The following is an 18,355-nucleotide window of genomic DNA, read 5'->3' on the forward strand; positions in this document are numbered from 1 at the left end:
AGACTCTCCTTCCCCTTAGAAGAGGAAATTATTAAATTGCTGTTTTTCAATTCATTAGAAAAAAAATCCAGAGGTTTAACACATGTTTGCTAAAATAACCCCTCCCCCCATAGATTTACCCAAGTCCTGCAGCTCTGGGAAACGTCCTTCTTAATTGATCCTTGTTGTAGCTAAGGCTCTGTTGACATTTCTAAAGCAAAACGTAGCCTTCCTTCCAAACACAGTGAATACACAAATGAAGCTTTTCATATATGTGAAAAACGAGCCCCACCGTGGAACACCGAGGCCACGTTGTGATGGGAAATGGACATCTGGGTTTTTCTATCACCTCTCACTGCCGACTGGGGCAGGAAGGGCCCAGGCTGGCTCTCAGGCACAATTTCTCCAGGGGTTAGAATCTCTGACCTGGCCGCAAGGCCAAGTAATCCAGGTGAGGAACTAGGAACCTGGCCTCAGGGTACCTGCTCCCTACCACCCACTCTTGTCGTCTCCAGGAGGAAGGGCAGCAACCAGCAGAAAGAGCTCAGAAACGGGAAAGGCACTAGGGAACTTGGGATTTACCCTCGGCAAGCGGGATGGGGAAGACCGACAAGGGAAGAAAGAGGAAAAGAACTCGCTGCGGTGTCAGAGCCACAGATAGGCTTGGAACCCGGTGAGTTTTTTCTGCCTGGCATTATGCAGGAAGTTCAAGGTAAAGTCACCGAGGGGCTTGGGGCACTGGATTAAAAACAGAAAAGGGGCGGAAAAGACTTATTATTTTCTGAGTATCGATATCCACCCTCAGGCCTCCCTTACAAGGGCAAGAAGCAAGTTCATTCATCATCTTAATGGCCGGGCCAAGATGACTATAAACATCTAAGGGTTGCATTTTACTCGGGGCGACTATTAACTTGACAAGAGACGGGAGAAAACAGAACACAATGAAAATCAGTTCCTGCCGCGAAGGAGAGCAGCCGCAGAGGGAAGGCAGGCTCTCTGAAATGTGCTCACACACCAACGGCCACTCGCGCTCCTGCCTGCAAACCCTTCCTGACGCAATGCTGGCCTTCCCAGCTCCACGGAAGACTCTCGTCGTGTTCCTTGGTGCAGGTGCAGTTCCTGTGTGCAAACTTCTATCTGAGAACAGGCCAGGGCACTCCCACAAATATAAAGGCATACAAACACATAAGTACCTAATCTTTCCCACTCTTCTTTGGGTTAGAAATGGGATCATTTTTATCGCCTGGCGCCATCTTGAGTGGTTTGCCTTGAAAGGGAGAAGAGAGAAGCCCCTGAGAGAAGGCCTTTCTGTGGTAAAGGTAGATACAAACTGGAAGAATCACTTTATAAGAAAAACAAACTTATGAGCCCTCCTCTGCCTTTGTCATAAAGAACAAGCCATTGAACGCCACAAAAGCTGACCTGGTGCTTTCAACTCAGAGGCCAAGTTTAATTTGGAATGCAAAGCACTCCTCAGAAAGAGCAAAACTAAGCTCTCCTTCACACCACTTCTAATGGACACCATCAGGCCTCCCACACTGGGCCCTGTCGTGGGAGGAGACAGAAGGGCCCAGGGCCCACTTCGCTACCTCGGTCTCTCAGGGAGGTTAGATGGTGACACCACAGTGTGTCAGTGGGATTCAGTGACTTACAAACAACCGGGGCCGGGCACTAACTATGTTTCTTATGAACTTGAAAGGGCAGAAAGCTCTAAAAGGCACTGTAAGTGGTAGGTCTCCATTTTCCCAGCGGGATTCAGGACTCTACTGTTTCCTTACTGGTCTCTTTCCTTCCGGCAATCCCAAGACTGAGTCTCACCCGGTCTTCCCTGGTCTGTTTGCTCTTTCTTGGTTCTTCCTCCAGCATGTCACAAACCTCTGTCCTCTCTTCTATTTCCTTAGTCCGTATTTTCAGTAGAGAACACATAGGGCCCATCACTGCCTGGCTGATAAAAATGCTGCATTCTCCCCATCAGGCTTCACTGGGCCCGCAGACCTTTGGGTCGGTCCTCTCTGCTGAGGGAGCAGCCTGAGGGAGCAGGCTAAGCTCCCTGCTCCCTGCTCCCTGATGCAGGCTAAGGGGCAAGCACAAGCTAGCACCCCCCCCCTCCCTAGGTGGGACATGTGTGGTATTCCTCCGACACCCCCGGCTACCCAAAACAGGAAAGGACAAAACAAAACAAAAAGCAAACGGTTAAGAAAAAGGCAATCCCATCCACAGCCTAAAGTCCAGGAACTCCCTACAATCTTAAGGTTAATGCTTTGCTAGAGAGAAAAACAACCTTAGACTGACAACAGCTAGGCCTCCAGTAAGTCTTTAGCACATGCACGTCTCTCTGGAAACTCCCTCTTGACTTTGTCTCTGACTCCATGAAACCGTCACCCCCCCGCCCCCCACACTTTCAGTGCAGCTCTTCCTGCCTCCAGGTCCTGTCCCTATGCTTTCATAAAATCACCTTTTTGCGGGGCGCCTGGGTGGCGCAGTCGGTTAAGCGTCCGACTTCAGCTCAGGTCACGATCTCGCGGTCTGTGAGTTCGGGCCCCGCGTCGGGCTCTGGGCTGATGGCTCAGAGCCTGGAGCCTGCTTCCGATTCTGTGTCTCCCTCTCTCTCTGCCCCTCCCTGTTCATGCTCTGTCTCTCTCTGTCTCAAAAATAAATAAACGTTAAAAAAAAAAATTAAAAAAAAAATCACCTTTTTGCACCAAAGACATCTTCAAGAATTCTTTCTTGCTCGTTGGCTCCAGACCCCACGAACCCCCCATCACCCTCCAAATTTATCACTCTCCCTGCCTAAAGACTCCGGGCCTAGCCCTACATTGTTTCGCGAGTACATTATTTTCCTCATTCTCTAAACTCTGATATTCATCACACATATCACACATTTGAACCATTATAGATCTTGGATTTTAAAAAGTCAACATCCCCAAACCAAAAATTCTAACACTTTGGCAAATAGTAATGAAAAAAAAATCAATAGGCATTATTAAAAAAATTTTTTTTTAATGTTTATTTATTTTTGAGAGAGACAGAGACAGAATGCGAGTGGGTTAGGGGCAGAGAGAGAGGGAGACACAGAAGCAGAAGCAGGCTCCAGGCTGTGAGCTGTCAGCACAGAGCCCGATGCGGGGCTCGAACTCACGAGCTCTGAGATCATGACCTGAGCCGAAGTCGGACGCTCAACAGTCTGAGCCACCCAGGCGCCCCAATCAATAGGCATTATTAAAAGCAAACAAATGGGGACTACAAAAGTTAGCCCACTTACTTAACTGATATATATAGTTACACGTGTATATGTGTAAATATATATATATATATATATACACATATACATATACATATATATACATATACATACATATATACATATATATACATATATATTTACATATACACATATATGTATATTTACACACACACACATATATACACCAAATTTTCCATTATTTTCACGTAATTTCATTTTTTTAAATAAAGGTAACTAATTAAATATAAAAATATGTTTGTTTAACACTAGCTCTATTTTTTGACGTTATGAAGGCCCATGCACACACACTCCTGCAATCCCTTTGTTAAGACCACAGGTCTTGATTTTCAGTTTAAAAGGAAGAGTCTGGGCGCCTGGCTGGGTCAGTGGGTCATGCGTCCAATTCTTGATTTTGGCTCAGGTCATGATCTCATGGTTCAAGCGTTCAAGCCGTGTTGGGCTCTGTGCTGACAGCACGGAGCCTGCTTGGGATTCTGTCTAACCTCCCTCTCTGCCCCTTCCCCGCTCATACTCCTCTCTCTCTCTCTCCAAATAAAATAAACATTAAAAAAAAAAAAAAAAAGGAAGAGTCAACACCCTCTGACTGACAGCGCACCGTCTAGTATTCTTGCTTTTTCCCCCTCCTCCCCCTCAGCATGTAATCTTGGTCTGGAGTAGGTGACCAATGCACACCTTCTGAGTAAATGAATGAATTACAGACTTGGTGCTTGTGGGTGGCGGGGGCCGCCATGGTAGCCGCGCATCACGTACGAGTAGTCTGCACAGACGCCATTTGACCCTCGGCACGTCTCATTTCACAGAGAAGGAAACTGAGTCACAGAGAGAAGACCCTTGGCTCAAGGTCCTGCTGAGCGCAAGAAACAGAGCTGAGTTTCTGCATCTGCGTGGGACGGGAGCGAGAGCCTCACCTTCCCTCTCCCCCACCTTGGCGGCTTGCTGTGTTACTTCTAAGAATTTCTGAAGCACAACCCCCGGCTTGGCTGCCTCTTGCAATCGTGCAAGGGTTTTGAGAACATCATTGGCTTTAAAGTGCCATGCATACTACCTGTAAATTGACCCTCCCTCCCCCCAAGCAGACACTCACACTTGAACCCCCAAATCTCTTTGGCTAGCTAACCTGCCACCCAGGGACAGGTGTGAAATGTAGTCACGCCTGCACACACACCAGGGTCTACCCCAGATACATATCCACGTGACAACAGGCAGGCGGGAGAACTGCCTACAGCATATGGAAAACAGCTAAGTCAGAGGTCACGAGTTGGTGGCCTACAGACTGGATGCAGTCAGTTGGATATGTTTTGTTTGGCCCATACAATGTTCAGAAAACATTTTAATTAGCTGCCAAAGTCATGAGATTTCACATAAAAATGTGGACTTCTGGCTTTTCTTGAAAAGTAGGAAATCTGGCTGCATCGGCCCTCACTCCCACCTGGGAACCGTGGCCTGCTCTCTCTGGATGAGGCCCCGTTTTTCCACAGTCTTCCCTGCCTCCTACTGTCCCACACCTGGGCCCCGTGTCCCACTTACAATACTAGCCTTGCGCCACTCCCGTAAGACCGTGAGGTGTGCATCGCTAGTTCTCGAGCTAGAACCCTGGCAAAGTTCCGTTACGCTAACTTGTGACTTCTGGAAGTCTAGAAAGTGAGATGTTTAGGTTGCATAATGCTTCCAACCCTGTGGGCATCTCTACAGGTTCTGGGGAACCTCACACAGACGTGTTACACCTTTCGGGGTGCCCCACCCCACGTCCGGTTGCCAGCGGCTGCGACCCTGTGCTTGAATGGAACTTTCCAGAATGAGGTTGGTTGTTCTGGCCACGCACAGCACAGGCTAGAGGTCTGGGGGATGCGTGCTCCTAGAAAGCTTCAACCACTGACTCCCCCAGCTGCCTCAGCCCCCAAGTTTGGGTTTTACACTGCTTCCCAGGGTTGTCCTGGGATGAAGTCCCACTGCCCACTGTGGCAGCTGGTTGAACAGCACCCCCTGCATTAGCCGCCTCCACCTGTCTGTCGCTGCTCTATTTCCCTCCCAGTATTTCTTGCACCTCTCAAACAACCAAACAAACTGCCCTCAATTCCTCGCTTCAAGGTCAGCGTCTGGGAGATCCAAACCGAGAGAGCACTCACGCTACAGAGGGTGCTAGGTCAGGGACCCCCTCCTCGTTCTTTCTCGCCAAGCACGACCTCTTCTGTGACTCTGTGGCAAGCCACCACACCCCCTTGGGACCCAAAGGTCACCTGGGAGTACCCTTGCACTATCTTCAAGCTTACAACTGTCCATGTCCCTGTCTGTTCCCATGCGGGCCCTAACAGGCACTGACTGCCACGAAGATACGTGACCACGCACCCGGCCTCTTCTTTGAGCTTATCTGTCTGGCCACATGAAGCATTCCTGAGCGCCGGAGCCCCAACCGACAAGCAACTTCAGCATAGGACAGCAGCCATCTGCATTCCTAAAACGTCCAGAGGCCACGCTGCCACTCGGAGCGTCGCTGGCCCTTAGACCCACACGGGTAGCCTTTTTCCACCTTGCTGGATCGCTCCTGTCCCTCTTCCTCTGCCCTCTCACGGGGCTCCAGCCAGCTCTCCCCTTCACCGAATAAACTCACTCATCCATCCCAGCTCTGCGACGGCAGCACCAGCTGATATCAACTCTTCAGAGGAGGCCCATCCTCTTTCCCCAGCACTTATCTGGGAGCTTCAGGCAACCCGAGACTAGCTGGTGTAGGTCATCGCGTGCTTCAGAGCAATGTCATGTCCCAGTGCTCTGGACAGCAGATGGCCTCCGGTGCTGTTTGCTGACATGCCTCGCACCCCACTAGGCCAGGAGTTCTTCACAAGCAGGGACCGGCCCTTACTCGTCTTTGGGTCCCCCAGCCGTTGGTACGGCCCCTGGCACTTAGCAGGTACCTAACGACTGCTGTCTGAACAAACGCGTTCCTGTTCCACGGAGGCAAGAAGAGCCGCTGTGTGCCGAGCGGCATCGCGGCGAGAAATTAAAACTCAACTTTCCCTTGACCCCACAGCCACATGGCTGTACAACTCCGGAGGGGGGGTGGCACCATCCACGTAGCCTGTGGGGTGGTGTTCCGGGGGTGCCGCTCACGCAGAATCTAACCTGAATGTGACCCTGGGGCTGTGTGGTGCAGATGTGTTCCAAGTGCATCGTCTCCGTTGTTCTTTACTCTCCTTTTCCACTGTGCCCCTCCCCCATCCCTATGAGACCCGGCACATGGCTTCACAGACGGCCACTACACGACCGCCGTGGGCTGCGCCCCGGCCAACCCGCACGTGCCGGCCAATGAGCGGCCACCGGCACACGAAGCCCCGTTTTACGGAGTGTTTTCACGTTAGCTTGATGGAGGCGAGAGAAAAGCCAGCAGATGGTTATCCAGTGTGCATCCCACATTTTTGTAAGCAGTCTTCCCTTACGGGAAAGAACCAGCATGAATCTTTGGAAGCAGTTCTGCGTTACAGAGGACAGAAGAGTCCGTGTTAGGGGAGATGTTTTGTCCAGTCTCAGAAACGAACACATCATCAACTGGGTGATGACAGAGAAGACCGGAGACCTTGGAGGCCTACGCCCCGAGCCGCCTTGTGGCTTTGGACAGAGGGAGAGCCACCCACCCACCCACCCATATCACCCATGCAGCCAGGGGAGGCATCGGAGCGGAGATCTGAGGGCAGGGCAGTTCACTGAAGAAAATGGGGACGGAGGGAATTCTAGGATAAAGGCAGCTTTGGGTCTGAATTATAACTGGATTCAAGCGCATATGTGGGGCATGGCGAACACCGAGGCTGGGGAAGAGGGGAGGCAGGAAGCGGCGGCTCAGAATGGCCTCTCACCAACAGCTGAGGAGTCCAAACTCCCTTCTGAAGAATGTGAAGCAGCAACAGTGATGAGATTATGTTTCTTCCCAAATTTGTACGGTACAACTGATATTACAGTCTTAGTTTTTAAGTTAATTGTCTCAATTATGTCTTTACTGGGGCAATAAATCTTTTTTTTTTTTAACATTTGCTTCCTATTTTAAATGTTTGCAAAATTTGTTTTTTCTTACTTCTACGTTTCTTTGGCCCTAACACTTTATTCGACGACTCTATTCTTGAGTGCTTTATCTGTAAGTATCCTATTTCTCAGGAATAGTTTCATGCTTATTAAAGCTTCAACAGTTATTGAAGCAGATGCTGCCTTGCTCACATTCCCTAGAACTAACCAAAGGGTTGGTCACCTGAAGCCAGTGCCCTCTGGGCCAGAGGCTTCCAACTTCTCACTGCTGGAATTGTCCTCACCCCAGGGAGTGTGGCTCATAGCCAGAGAAGGCTGGAAGTGCCAGGGTGTTAAAGCCCTTGGAGTGATTTTCTGTGGATGAATGGCGAGAGTTGGTGGAGAAATCTGGGGCGCCTGAGTGGCTCAGTCACTCTTGATTTTGGCTCAGGTCATGATCCTGGGGTTGTGGGATGGAGCCTTATGTCAGGCTCTGCACAGAGCATGGAACCTTCTTAAGATTCTCTCTCTCTCTCTCTCTCTCTCTCTCTCACTCTTTCTTTCCCTCTCTGTCCCTCTCCCCTGCTTGCATGTTTTTTTTTTAAGTTTATTTTTTTGAAGGGGGGGGGCAGAGAGAGAGAGAGAGAGAGAGAGAGAGAGAGAGAGAGAGAGAGAAAGACACAGAAGCCAAAGCAGGCTCCAGGCTCTGCGCTGTCAGCACAGAGCCTGATGCAGGGCTCGAACTCAGGAACTGTGAGATCATGACTTGAGTCAAAGTCAGAGGCTTAACGGACTCAGTCACCCAGGTGCCCCTTGTGTACTCTCTTTCTTTTTCTCTCTCTCTCAAAAAAAAAAAAAAAAAAAGTTGGTGGAGAAATCCTCTAGCAGCTTCCTTACCCCTGGGAGTGACTCTGAGAGCATGTTCCACAGAGACTGTCTGAGAAGGTCTGCAGCAGGACACAGCCCAAGTTCCCCATGGCTCATCAGCACACACTTTCCTAGCTTTCATCCCTTCCCCGTCTAAACGCACCACTCCCACAACGTGCCTCCTGAGATCACTCCCCAAATAAACCACCTGTACCTACGTCATAGTGTCAGAGTCTGCTTTTGGGGAAATCTAAACTAGGAGAGTTAACAGACTTTATGAATTCTCACATATTCAGTGATGTCTTCATTTTGCCTTCACGAGGGAGTGCAACTTGGCTGGGTATAGAATTCTTAATTGACAAGAACCTACTCTGACTTTTTAATACTGTTAAAGAAGTCTATGGAACATCGGTTTCTTTGTTTTCTGTTAGGTATCAGTAGCATCACTTTCACGTTTTGAAAATTAAAAATCTCGTGAAGCTGTGTGTTGACATTAAAGTGTTCTCAGTATTTTTGCCTGGTATTTGCAGAGACCATTCAAGAGAATGGAGATCCTTCTTTGGTATCTACTCATGTCTTCTGTTCCAAGTATTCTGGACCCACTTATCTATGCTGATTCTCCAGTCTCCACCTTCTACATGTATAGTTTTTACCGTCATCCTTCTTCACTGACTTTTTTTTTCTTTGAATCCTCAGAGACCATCACAAATATGTCCTGTACAGCAATGAATCAGATTTCCATTCTACTAATTCTGCTCTTTCCTAATTACAGCACGTTTTAATTCTGCCATTGCTTTCTTGGTTTCATTATATTTCCTTATCCTATCTACAACCTTTATTTTTTTGGCCTCTCAGTTCATTCCTTTTTCATCCCAGTTTATCATTCTACTCTCTGATCTTTTGTGGTGCTCATATTTTTCTTGAATTTCATCAAGAACAAAAGTGGGTGCTCTGTAAAATTTACTTTTGTATTCTATTAATAATCTTTCTAAAGGGTATGCTTTTCTTCTGTGTCCTGAGTTACACTCGTCTTAGTTTATGTGGTAGAATCTTTCTGTAGGGTCCATGTTGGTTCTGTTAGGCCTACGTGGGGTGGGTGGGCTCTCTTGGTTCCTTTGTACCACCCATCTGGGTGCTATTAGAATCTTGCTCTGGGCTGAGCGATGCCATCTACATCTCCACGTGCAGTTGTGGTCATGGGAGAGGAATTTTTGTTTCTTTACCTTCTCCTATCACATTGAGGGTCATCTTCCCTGTTTTTCTAGACAGTCCTGCCCCCACGGCCGCTACGTGCTGTCTCTGTACCCTGCCACCTTTTCACGCTAATGCGTCCCACATCCAGAAGAGCCCCCGAAACCTTGTCAACTCTCTGTCAAATTGAAACCAGGGCTCCCTGTGCCAAAGCTCGTTGGGATTCGATGGAGAAGAGATAAAAATGATCGGCTATAGGAGCTAATGACATACCTGTGGCCTTCCCAGGTACACTGTCCTCACCTGACTAGAGCCCCTCATCAAGAATGCCCGGGGGGTTACTTACTACTCCTCAAGGTAGTCAGTATGATACAAGGGTGGGAATGGTGCTCTCCTGCCACTTCAAGAGGGGACGATTCTGCTGAGTGATTTATGCTCTTGCGCATTCCTCCACGTCTTTCCACCCTATCATTCAGACTAAGGCTACATTTTACAACAGCCTCCCCTTACTCAGCCCTTTCCCTGCCTCATCCTGCTTCCCTCACTTCTCTCCTGCAGCATTCCTCCAATATGGCAGATGTGCCCAGATCCTACGCAGTAAGGAGGGAATGGGAAGATGCGTGTGAAACCCCTGGTATATAGTGGGTGGTCAATCACTGCTGTGGCCCATCCCCCAGATAGTTACAAGACTAAAGATAAAATCACTTGTTCAGGGCAATCTCTGTGAGAGACAGTCATCACGGTATTGTTTTTTCAATTTTTTAAAAAAATATTTATTTTAAGAGAGAAAGCACATAGGCACACACACGAGCAGGGTTGGGGCAGAGAGAGAGGGAGACAGGGAGAGGGAGAGAGGGAATCCCAAGCAGGGTCCATGCTCAGCACAGAGCCTGACATGAGGCTCAATCTCACAAACTGTGAGATCGTGACCTGAGCCGCTATCAAGAGCCAGATGCTTAACAGACTGAGCCACCTAGGCGCCCCTCATCACAGCATTAAAGAGAATAAAACTAGAATGAAATATCTACATAACAGGAATTTAAGGGTAATCCCATAGAATACTTTATGACAGAATATTATGTAGCCTCCATGCTAAAAAGAAACCTATGATGAAGGAAGTAAAGTAAGATATAGGCAGTTATACAGTTTATGAAATAATACTACCAAATCCTATATACCGAAAGAGCGGGGCCAGCTCTCAACTTTGTAGCAGACAACAGACAGAACAAAGCTTTGTCACAAGGATGACTGTGTCTATAGGCAAAAATAAGCCAAGGTACTTGGGGAGACACAGCTCTTCCTAATTCTGAGGCCGGAAAGAAATTTCTCCGGTGGGTCCTAAGTGAGAGGAGCCTGCAACGTAATGACCCAAGTCACCAACCACATCCTTTCAGTTACCCCAGAGAGGAGTTTTACAGATCTGTCCTTGAGTCTGCCCCTCCCCCAAATCCACCCCCTACAAGACGATGGCACAGCACAGGAAATCCTATAAAAGACATTCTGTATGGAGCCAGAGATACTAGAACCCTAGAGATACTTGGTTCTCTCTTGACTGGGCTTACCCCAGGACAATTTTAGCTTACAGAGGATGGGAAGTGTGCCCTTCTCATAGTCCTTCTTGACCGCTTTTGTGACCTTCCCAACCCTGGCGTTCCTAAAAGCTATGAAGCAGCAGAGATTTGAGATAACCTCTTGTGAAGTTCTTGGAGCCCCATCACTACAGATCTCTCTATAGCCTTCAGGTGCCCCCTAAGCTGGGCAAGGTTGGTGTAATCCTGTCAAAACTGGCGAGCTTGCCAGGATCTGTGTCTGAACAGACGTTTTCCCACGGGCTTGAAGGCACGCTCAGTGCTCCTCTGTGGGCAGGGCACGACTGTTCCTCCGAAAGTGATTTTGGTTCCGTTTAACACAGATGTCAAGGTACTGCAGTTCCATGTTGTAAACACGTTGAAAAGTGACACGATTTGCCTTCAAAACTGCTGTCAAGAGTTAGAGCAACCACCGGGAAGGGTGAGGTCTGTCTGAGCCCACTCATTCCTGTGGCCTCCTGGTGACTCGTTCTTCCTTCTTCCCATAGGTGGTTCACTGAGTTGGATTACAGGACAGGAGAGAATACCAACTGCTTTTTCCCTTCTGAGTCACTCGACTTAAACTTCAATTCATTCAAGTACATTAGTTCGTGCTGAAAAATTTACTCATTTCATGAAAGTAATTTAATTTCCTCAATTCACTCAAATATATCGTAAATAAACGTGCCAAAGCTTAGGCTGACATACGTGACCCTTTCATGGAAAACATCAAGTGCACCAGGGGTGATAACAGGCAGCGATTTGTCCTCATTTCTTATCTCGTTCCTTGTAACTACCGATGTACAACTGGAATTCTCTAGAACATGCGAGTGTTTGGAGAAGTGGTGAGACAAAACAGGAGGGGGAGGGTTCCACGAGACAAAACGGATGGGGGGCAGTGTTAGATATGGATATCGCTCCAGCACCCTGTAGGTATCTACAGTTTCTCCTTTGGCCGCACCAACGCACCTTCTAAGTCCGGGAGGAGGAAAAATCCCCAGAGTTCCAAATGATGCCCCACATAACGAAACAGGCTTTGCAGAACCACTGCACGTTCCAAGCTGTGATGAAAGTCAGAGAACGCACCAGACGGAACAAAGGCTCCCTTTCGGGGGTGCCTTCCTTACCTTCTGCCACATGTTGATAAAGAAGAGCTCGCGGGAAACATTGAAGGACACGTTGGCATCGTAGGCGTCGTCCCCAAGGTTTGAGATGGAGATGTTTAGGGAGATATTCTTCACAGCTCCCAAAGCTAGGTATGGGGTTTTCTCATCCACACTGCAATGAGCAATAAACAGCAGTGAATGCCCTGAAGCTTTCATAACATCATATGAGGCATCAGAGGGTAGCTGAGGGTTGGGGGCAGAAACTCCACTGGGGTCAGAAGTACAAGTTCCAGGAAACTCATTCATTGGCCATGCATTCGTGGGTAAGCAGTTAGCTCCCATGGACCTCGGTTTCCTCATCTAACAGCCTAACTTGCTAGGCTTTTCTGGGGCTCACATCAAACTCAGAAAATCATAAGACATTTAATACCCTGGACATGGAATTCGGTCATGTATTCATTCAAGTATTTTTGAGCACCTACTAACTGCCAATCACTACTACTGTACGTGCTAGAAGAAAGAACAGTAGACAGAGGTCTTTCCTTCGTGTGGCTTTAGGGAAACAGAAAACATATACAATGCAGCAAATGTACAGCATGGTCAGAACGTGGAGAAAATTCACAGAGAGTATGAAGGGTGGAGAACGTCAGATTGGAAGGGAGAGCGGGTTGTGATTTCAAATAGGGTAGTTGGGGAAGGCTCACTGGTGAGGTGACCTCTGAGTAGAAACCTGAAGGCATAAAAGGAGCAAGATACATAGACATCTGGGAACTAGCAAGGGAAAGTTGGGCCTGGCACGTTCAAGACATGCCAAGGAGGCCAGAGTGGCTAAGAGGAGTGAGCAAAGGGGTGTGGGGAAGGAAACGGGCTCAGAGAGATGAAGGGAGTGGGGGCAGGCAGAGCATATGGGGCACTGTGGGACCTCCACAAGGACCTTGGTTTGACTCTGAGAGGAAGCTCCTGCAGGGCTCTGAGCAGAGGAGTGGTGTCACCCGACTTCCACATTTGAAGGCTCACACTGGCTGTGATGTGAACGGTCCATGGAGTATGTGGTCAGGGGTGAGCAGGGAGCCTGGTTAGGAAGCTCTCGCAATAAACCAGGTGGCAGCTCAGACCACAGTGGCAGAAGCTGAGGTTGTGAGAAGAGGTCGTGTCCTGGATGTGTTTCCATGGTTACGGCCAACAGATTGTGCTCACAGATTGATTGGATGAAGGGTATTAGGGAAAGAGAGGCGTCGAGGATGGCTGCAAGGATTTTAGGTTCAACACGTGGAAGGGAAGAACTGTCATTCATTGACATGGGAAAGGCCATAGGTGTAGAAGGTTCAGCAGAAAAAATCCAAAATGACCGTTGGATCTTTAAGAAGAGGTGTTGGACAGCTGGATGCATATGTCTTGAAGGAGGGTTTAGGCCGGGGATACACATCTGGGATGGACTGGATACGATCACTGGGGAATGAGTGTAGACAGAGAAGAGGTCTCACACGTGGGAACTGCAGATGGGGAGGAGCCACCAAGGTGAAGAAAAAGCATGACAAGGGAGGTAGGAGGAAGAGCAAGAGAGATGGTCTCTCCGTGGCCACAGAAGACATGTTTTGCCTGTTTTGTCAAATGTTGGCAGATAGGCCAAAATAACATGAAGAAGTAGGATTGGCCACTGGAATTAGCCACCTGAAGGTCACTGGTGATCTCGGTAAGAGCTGCTTGACTGGAGTGATAGGGATGGAAGCTTGGAATTGGTTTAAGTGTTGGAATAGCCGAACAGATGGAAACAGTGAGAATACTCAACCATTTGGAGTTGGTTTCCTGTAATGGGGAGCAGAGCAATGGGATGAGGGCTGGGGGTGGGGAGTGGGCGCAAGGGAATCGTTATCTTTTTCAAGATGGAAACTATGGTCGCACATGTGCACGATAAAGGGAAGGGACGCACCACAGAGGGGACAGTTGCTGGATGGCCTGGTGAACAAATGGAGGGGCTGGGACCAGATGGGACCAGGTGAGAAACGAGCCCATGGCACAGATGCGTTAGTAGACGGGTGTTAGAAACAAAGTGGAGGCTCCTTTGTGATTACATCCATTTTGCACGGAAACAGAAGTAGAGTCAAAGACTGGGAAGGGAGAGGAGGAGGAGGGAATGTTTGAGGGGCGAAGAGGAGGAGGGAAATGGCAGCCCTGGCAAGTGGGGGAGCGAGTGGGCCGTCAGTGGGACAACAAGGGGACGAGGACAATACGAAGTGGCGGACTATCACGTGACGCGCACTGTGGACGAAGTAAATTCACCCCGGTAGCCAATCTCTGGCCAACCACTTAAGGGATGACGTGATTAAGCTCATGCGGGTTCGTGTAACGGACAGTTGGTATTTTGGGCTGCTCAGCAAAATAATAATAACAATAATAAATAATAATATAAATGTATGACTTAATAATACAAAATACAATATAAAATAATAATAATTAAATGACACCTTCCTGTTTGGGAGGAATCTCAAGATAGATGGGAAGGGCACATCAGAAGAAAAGGGGCAGTCCCTCCCATTCCCCCCCTTCTTGATAGCTAAAGTGTGGACACCTGACTGTATGCAGTCATGTGGCCTCAGTATGCGCAGATGCTCCCAGCCAGGGCCAGGAATTCTGAGGGGTTCTCAAAGACAGCCACCAGGGCCCTCTGAGATCATCTGAGGTGGCTCCTGAGATGTTGAGGTGACATCCTGAGCTAAGCCTTATCTCCCCTGTTTCCTGTCCCCGTTGGTTCTACAGGCTTCCTGCCTATGCTCCGAACTGGCCCATAGCCTTCCAATAAATTCCTTTTCTGCATAACCAGCACATGTTTATTGTTGTTTGTAAGCATTAATATGGTGAATATAGCATGAAGGAGAAGAGAAAGATCCAAAATCTCAGTAGGCTATAATACTTTGAAGCACAGACTTTTGGGGACAGCAATCCTCATTACCCAGCCATGAGGACAAGGCCTCACTTTCCTGCATCAGCAAGAATTAACATGTGCACCGAGAGATCTGATGGCCTTGCTTTTGGAAGCATGAGCTTTAAGGATCCAAACAAGATGTGGAAAATTAACTCAGGAAAAAAGCTTCAAATTCTTGAGTGGCCTCCAATAAATTAAGACCCTGACCTGAAGCTATTGCGGCAATGATTTATTATTGTTGGCCATTTTAATTTTTAACGATTGATGGGTTATTTCTGTCCTCCTGTTTGCTTTTGTGAGATTACAGAAGTAATCCTCAGGCCTTGAGGAGTTATGAGGGACTGATAGGCTTGCTTTCTCTCGAGAAGGAATTGCATACGCACTCACAGGTAGCCCAGTCGCCTCAGAAAGTAGCCAGTTTCCAAATGGAACATAGAGAAACAATATAGAAAAGCACAGGACCGTGGGGGCAGGGAGCTGCCTCCTCGTTCCCATTTTGTTGTTTGTGATCAGCCTCCTTTCCTCACGTGTAGATGGCAAGAGATCAGGCCTGGGATGTCTCACCTTCTCCAGCCCCCGGAGCCTGGGCCTCTGTCACTTAATCAGGCGAGCAAGGTCGTCCCTGGGCTTCCAGTCAAGTGATTCTAACATGGCTCCATGATGAAGGAAAACCAGGCGCCTTCCAGGGTGGAATGTGAACTCAGACTTCTTTAAAAAGGGGAGCCTGAAAGCTGGTTTTGCTCTTTCTCCACAGCTGAAAACCTATGTATAAAATAGTACGTCTCTGCTTCCAAAACTATTCTTAGAAATGAAATGAAATGAAATGAAATGTAATTTGCCTGGTGTTGGGTGCTTTGAAACATGTCAACTTTCTGAAACCTTACAACGCTGCGAGCGAGCGGTTCCTGACGTTAGTCCCATTTTTAGAAGTGAGGAAATCGAGAAGCAGAGATAGAGGCTGGCCGAGGAGCTGTGCTGGGCTTTGAACACAGCACCTCCTAGGCCTTCAAAGCCTGCCCCCCTCCACTGCAAGCCCCTTGTGATCTCTCTCCTGGGGGAGAATAAATCTCCCTATTATAAACCCCTCCAGCCCATGTGCTCTGCCAGTCCTTCACAGCACTTACCAAGGTTGGGATGACACATTTACTTGTGTGGCTATTTGATTAAGAAATCTCTCTTCTCAATTAAAATCTAAGCCCCAGAAGGCAAGGACCCTGGTCTGGTTTTGGTCATCAGTGAAGTCCTCGAGACTCAAGACTTGATAGCAGGTGTCCAGTGAACCCTTATGGAATTGATGAATGAATGGAAATGCCCAACGTTCCCACAACAGCTCACCAGCTCAATCTTTGTATTTTACAGTTGAAGATGAGCCCCCCTACCCCAAAGGGGAACCCACTTTAGTCAAGGTCACAGAGCCATGCAGTGGCTGAGCTAGCACTAATGCCCAGTTCCCTTTGACATGAAGGTTGTCTGAGCCACAGCTCTTACATAAACTCCATCTCAGTCGGGAAGGGCTTTGGCAAGAAATGGCTTTTGATGGCGTCTAACAAGGACAGAACTCCATGAAGACCAATCCCTTTGACAGGACTGAAGGAGTAAGACAATCGAGCACAGGGGTTTTTGCCACACATCCCATGGGTGCTTAGTTACTAAAGAAGCACCCTTCTTATTTTCAGGAAATCTTATTCCCTGAGAAATTTTCCCATGAATTCTAATTTGCTTCTGCAGTCTTTTACATGAGTCATATCACTTTGCACACCAATCACTGGTGTACTCTTATGTGGAAAGTGTTACTAATAATAGTCAACATATGACACAAATCGTACAGTTTCTATAAAGCTTATCTTACAGCACATATACAGCCCAATGGAAATATACTGCTCATCTCTTATAAAAAATAACATATGTAATTGCTCTAATACATCGTACAGCACCTTGGGCTTATATTTAAGTTTAGCATTGATTTGATGTTACTGCTGCCATCTCGGTAGCTGTGTGGTGCCCGAGAGTCACTGTGGAACCCGTTCTCTGACCTCACTCATCACCATACGGTAAGAGTGAGTGCCACACGACGCTTAATCTCAGGATCTTGAGTTTGAGTCCCATGTTGGGCATGGAGCCTACTTAAAAAAAAAAAAAAGAGTGCATCCCATTCCAAATTCCTTATTGGGTAAATGCAATACGTTTCCATATCAGTCATCATATACTGAATGACGAAGGCCACTGAGGTAAATGCTTTCCTCTCTGCCATCAAGCAAACAATTTTATGCAGGTAATTTTTTGAGAAGATGCTAAGGGAAGAAACCAAAGTAGCTTAAGGGTGTTTAATTATTAATTATCCACTAGATCATCTTAGATTTTCCTTAAGTCTTAAAGATAAAAGCTGTGACCTTATTTAAATATTTGTGGTTATAATCTACCTTCCATAAAATGCCTTACATAAAATGTAGCACTTTCATTTTCTTTTACTGCTAGCTTCAATCTAGTCTGAGTAAAGGATGTTAATGTGGGAGTTAATCAAGTGCATTCTAGTCAACTGCACTTAAGTTTTAAAAACCTGTTACATCATTATCATCACTGATCATGTACTTGCCACCCACAGCTATACTTAATAATGACAACCAGGATAATAGTATAGGGCAGCCAAGTCCATCCATTTTTAATTCCTGCCTTCACTCTTTCATCCACTTCCCTCCCTCCCTTTCTTCTAACCATCCATCCGTCCATCCATCCATCTATCCACAATTTTTTTTAAGACTATATTCTCAACATAGGCATCAGGGTACAGGTCCCAGACCCCAAGGAGTTCTCAGTCTAATAGAGGGGACAAACACCTAAGACATGAGTTAACATCAACATGTGTGAAGCGCTGACCCAAAAACCTTCCTAGGAGGTCCCCTATGCTGTGAGAGTACAAAGAAGGGATTCTTCAGGTCAGTGAGGGGAGGGGAGGGGAGGGGAGGGTGGGGGTATTTGGCAAAGTATTACGGAGGAGGCAAACGAACCATGAGTCCTACAGCAATGGCAAGACAGCTCTTCCAACAAAACTGTTGCTAAGCTTGATTATACAGACACACGCGCGCGCGCACGCACACACACACACACACACAGAATCCTTAGTTTTCCACTCATGGAAATCATATTAAGAAGGGCATTGTGAAGCAGATCATATTCTCCCATAGGAGAAATGTCAAAACTGGGGGCGGCATTCCTGAGTAAGGATTCGGCATCCAACAAATCACAGATATCCTCAACAATGCGTCATAAAAGCACGGATATAAATTATAGCCACTGCAACTTATAATCACAGACAATGCTTCCTATTCTTACAAATGGGTAGACATCATAAAATCAGAAATGGAATTTGACAGCTGGATGGGGACTCGCTTGAGTCATCATTTTGCAGAGAGGCCAGAGAGTGAACCGCGTCCCTGCGGCCACTCGGCAGACAGCGGCGAAGCCAGGCAGC

At 47.6% G+C, this 18,355-nt stretch overlaps 1 protein-coding gene across 14 annotated transcripts in view; it reads right to left on the reverse strand.

Moving 5' to 3' along the window:
- The window catches only part of ITGA9 (integrin subunit alpha 9), a 400,223-nt gene that overhangs the window by 134,191 nt on the left and 247,677 nt on the right, over positions 1 to 18,355 (reverse strand). For all 14 annotated transcript variants that reach the window (XM_042956919.1, XM_042956927.1, XM_042956925.1 and 11 more), the window contains one exon: positions 11,985 to 12,135. In XM_042956919.1, the coding sequence (XP_042812853.1) occupies positions 11,985 to 12,135 (151 nt within the window). The remainder of the gene's footprint in view (positions 1 to 11,984; positions 12,136 to 18,355) is intronic.

Source organism: Panthera tigris, chromosome C2 (genome assembly GCF_018350195.1).
Source record: "Panthera tigris isolate Pti1 chromosome C2, P.tigris_Pti1_mat1.1, whole genome shotgun sequence".
In the NCBI taxonomy this organism is placed as follows: domain Eukaryota; kingdom Metazoa; phylum Chordata; class Mammalia; order Carnivora; family Felidae; genus Panthera; species Panthera tigris.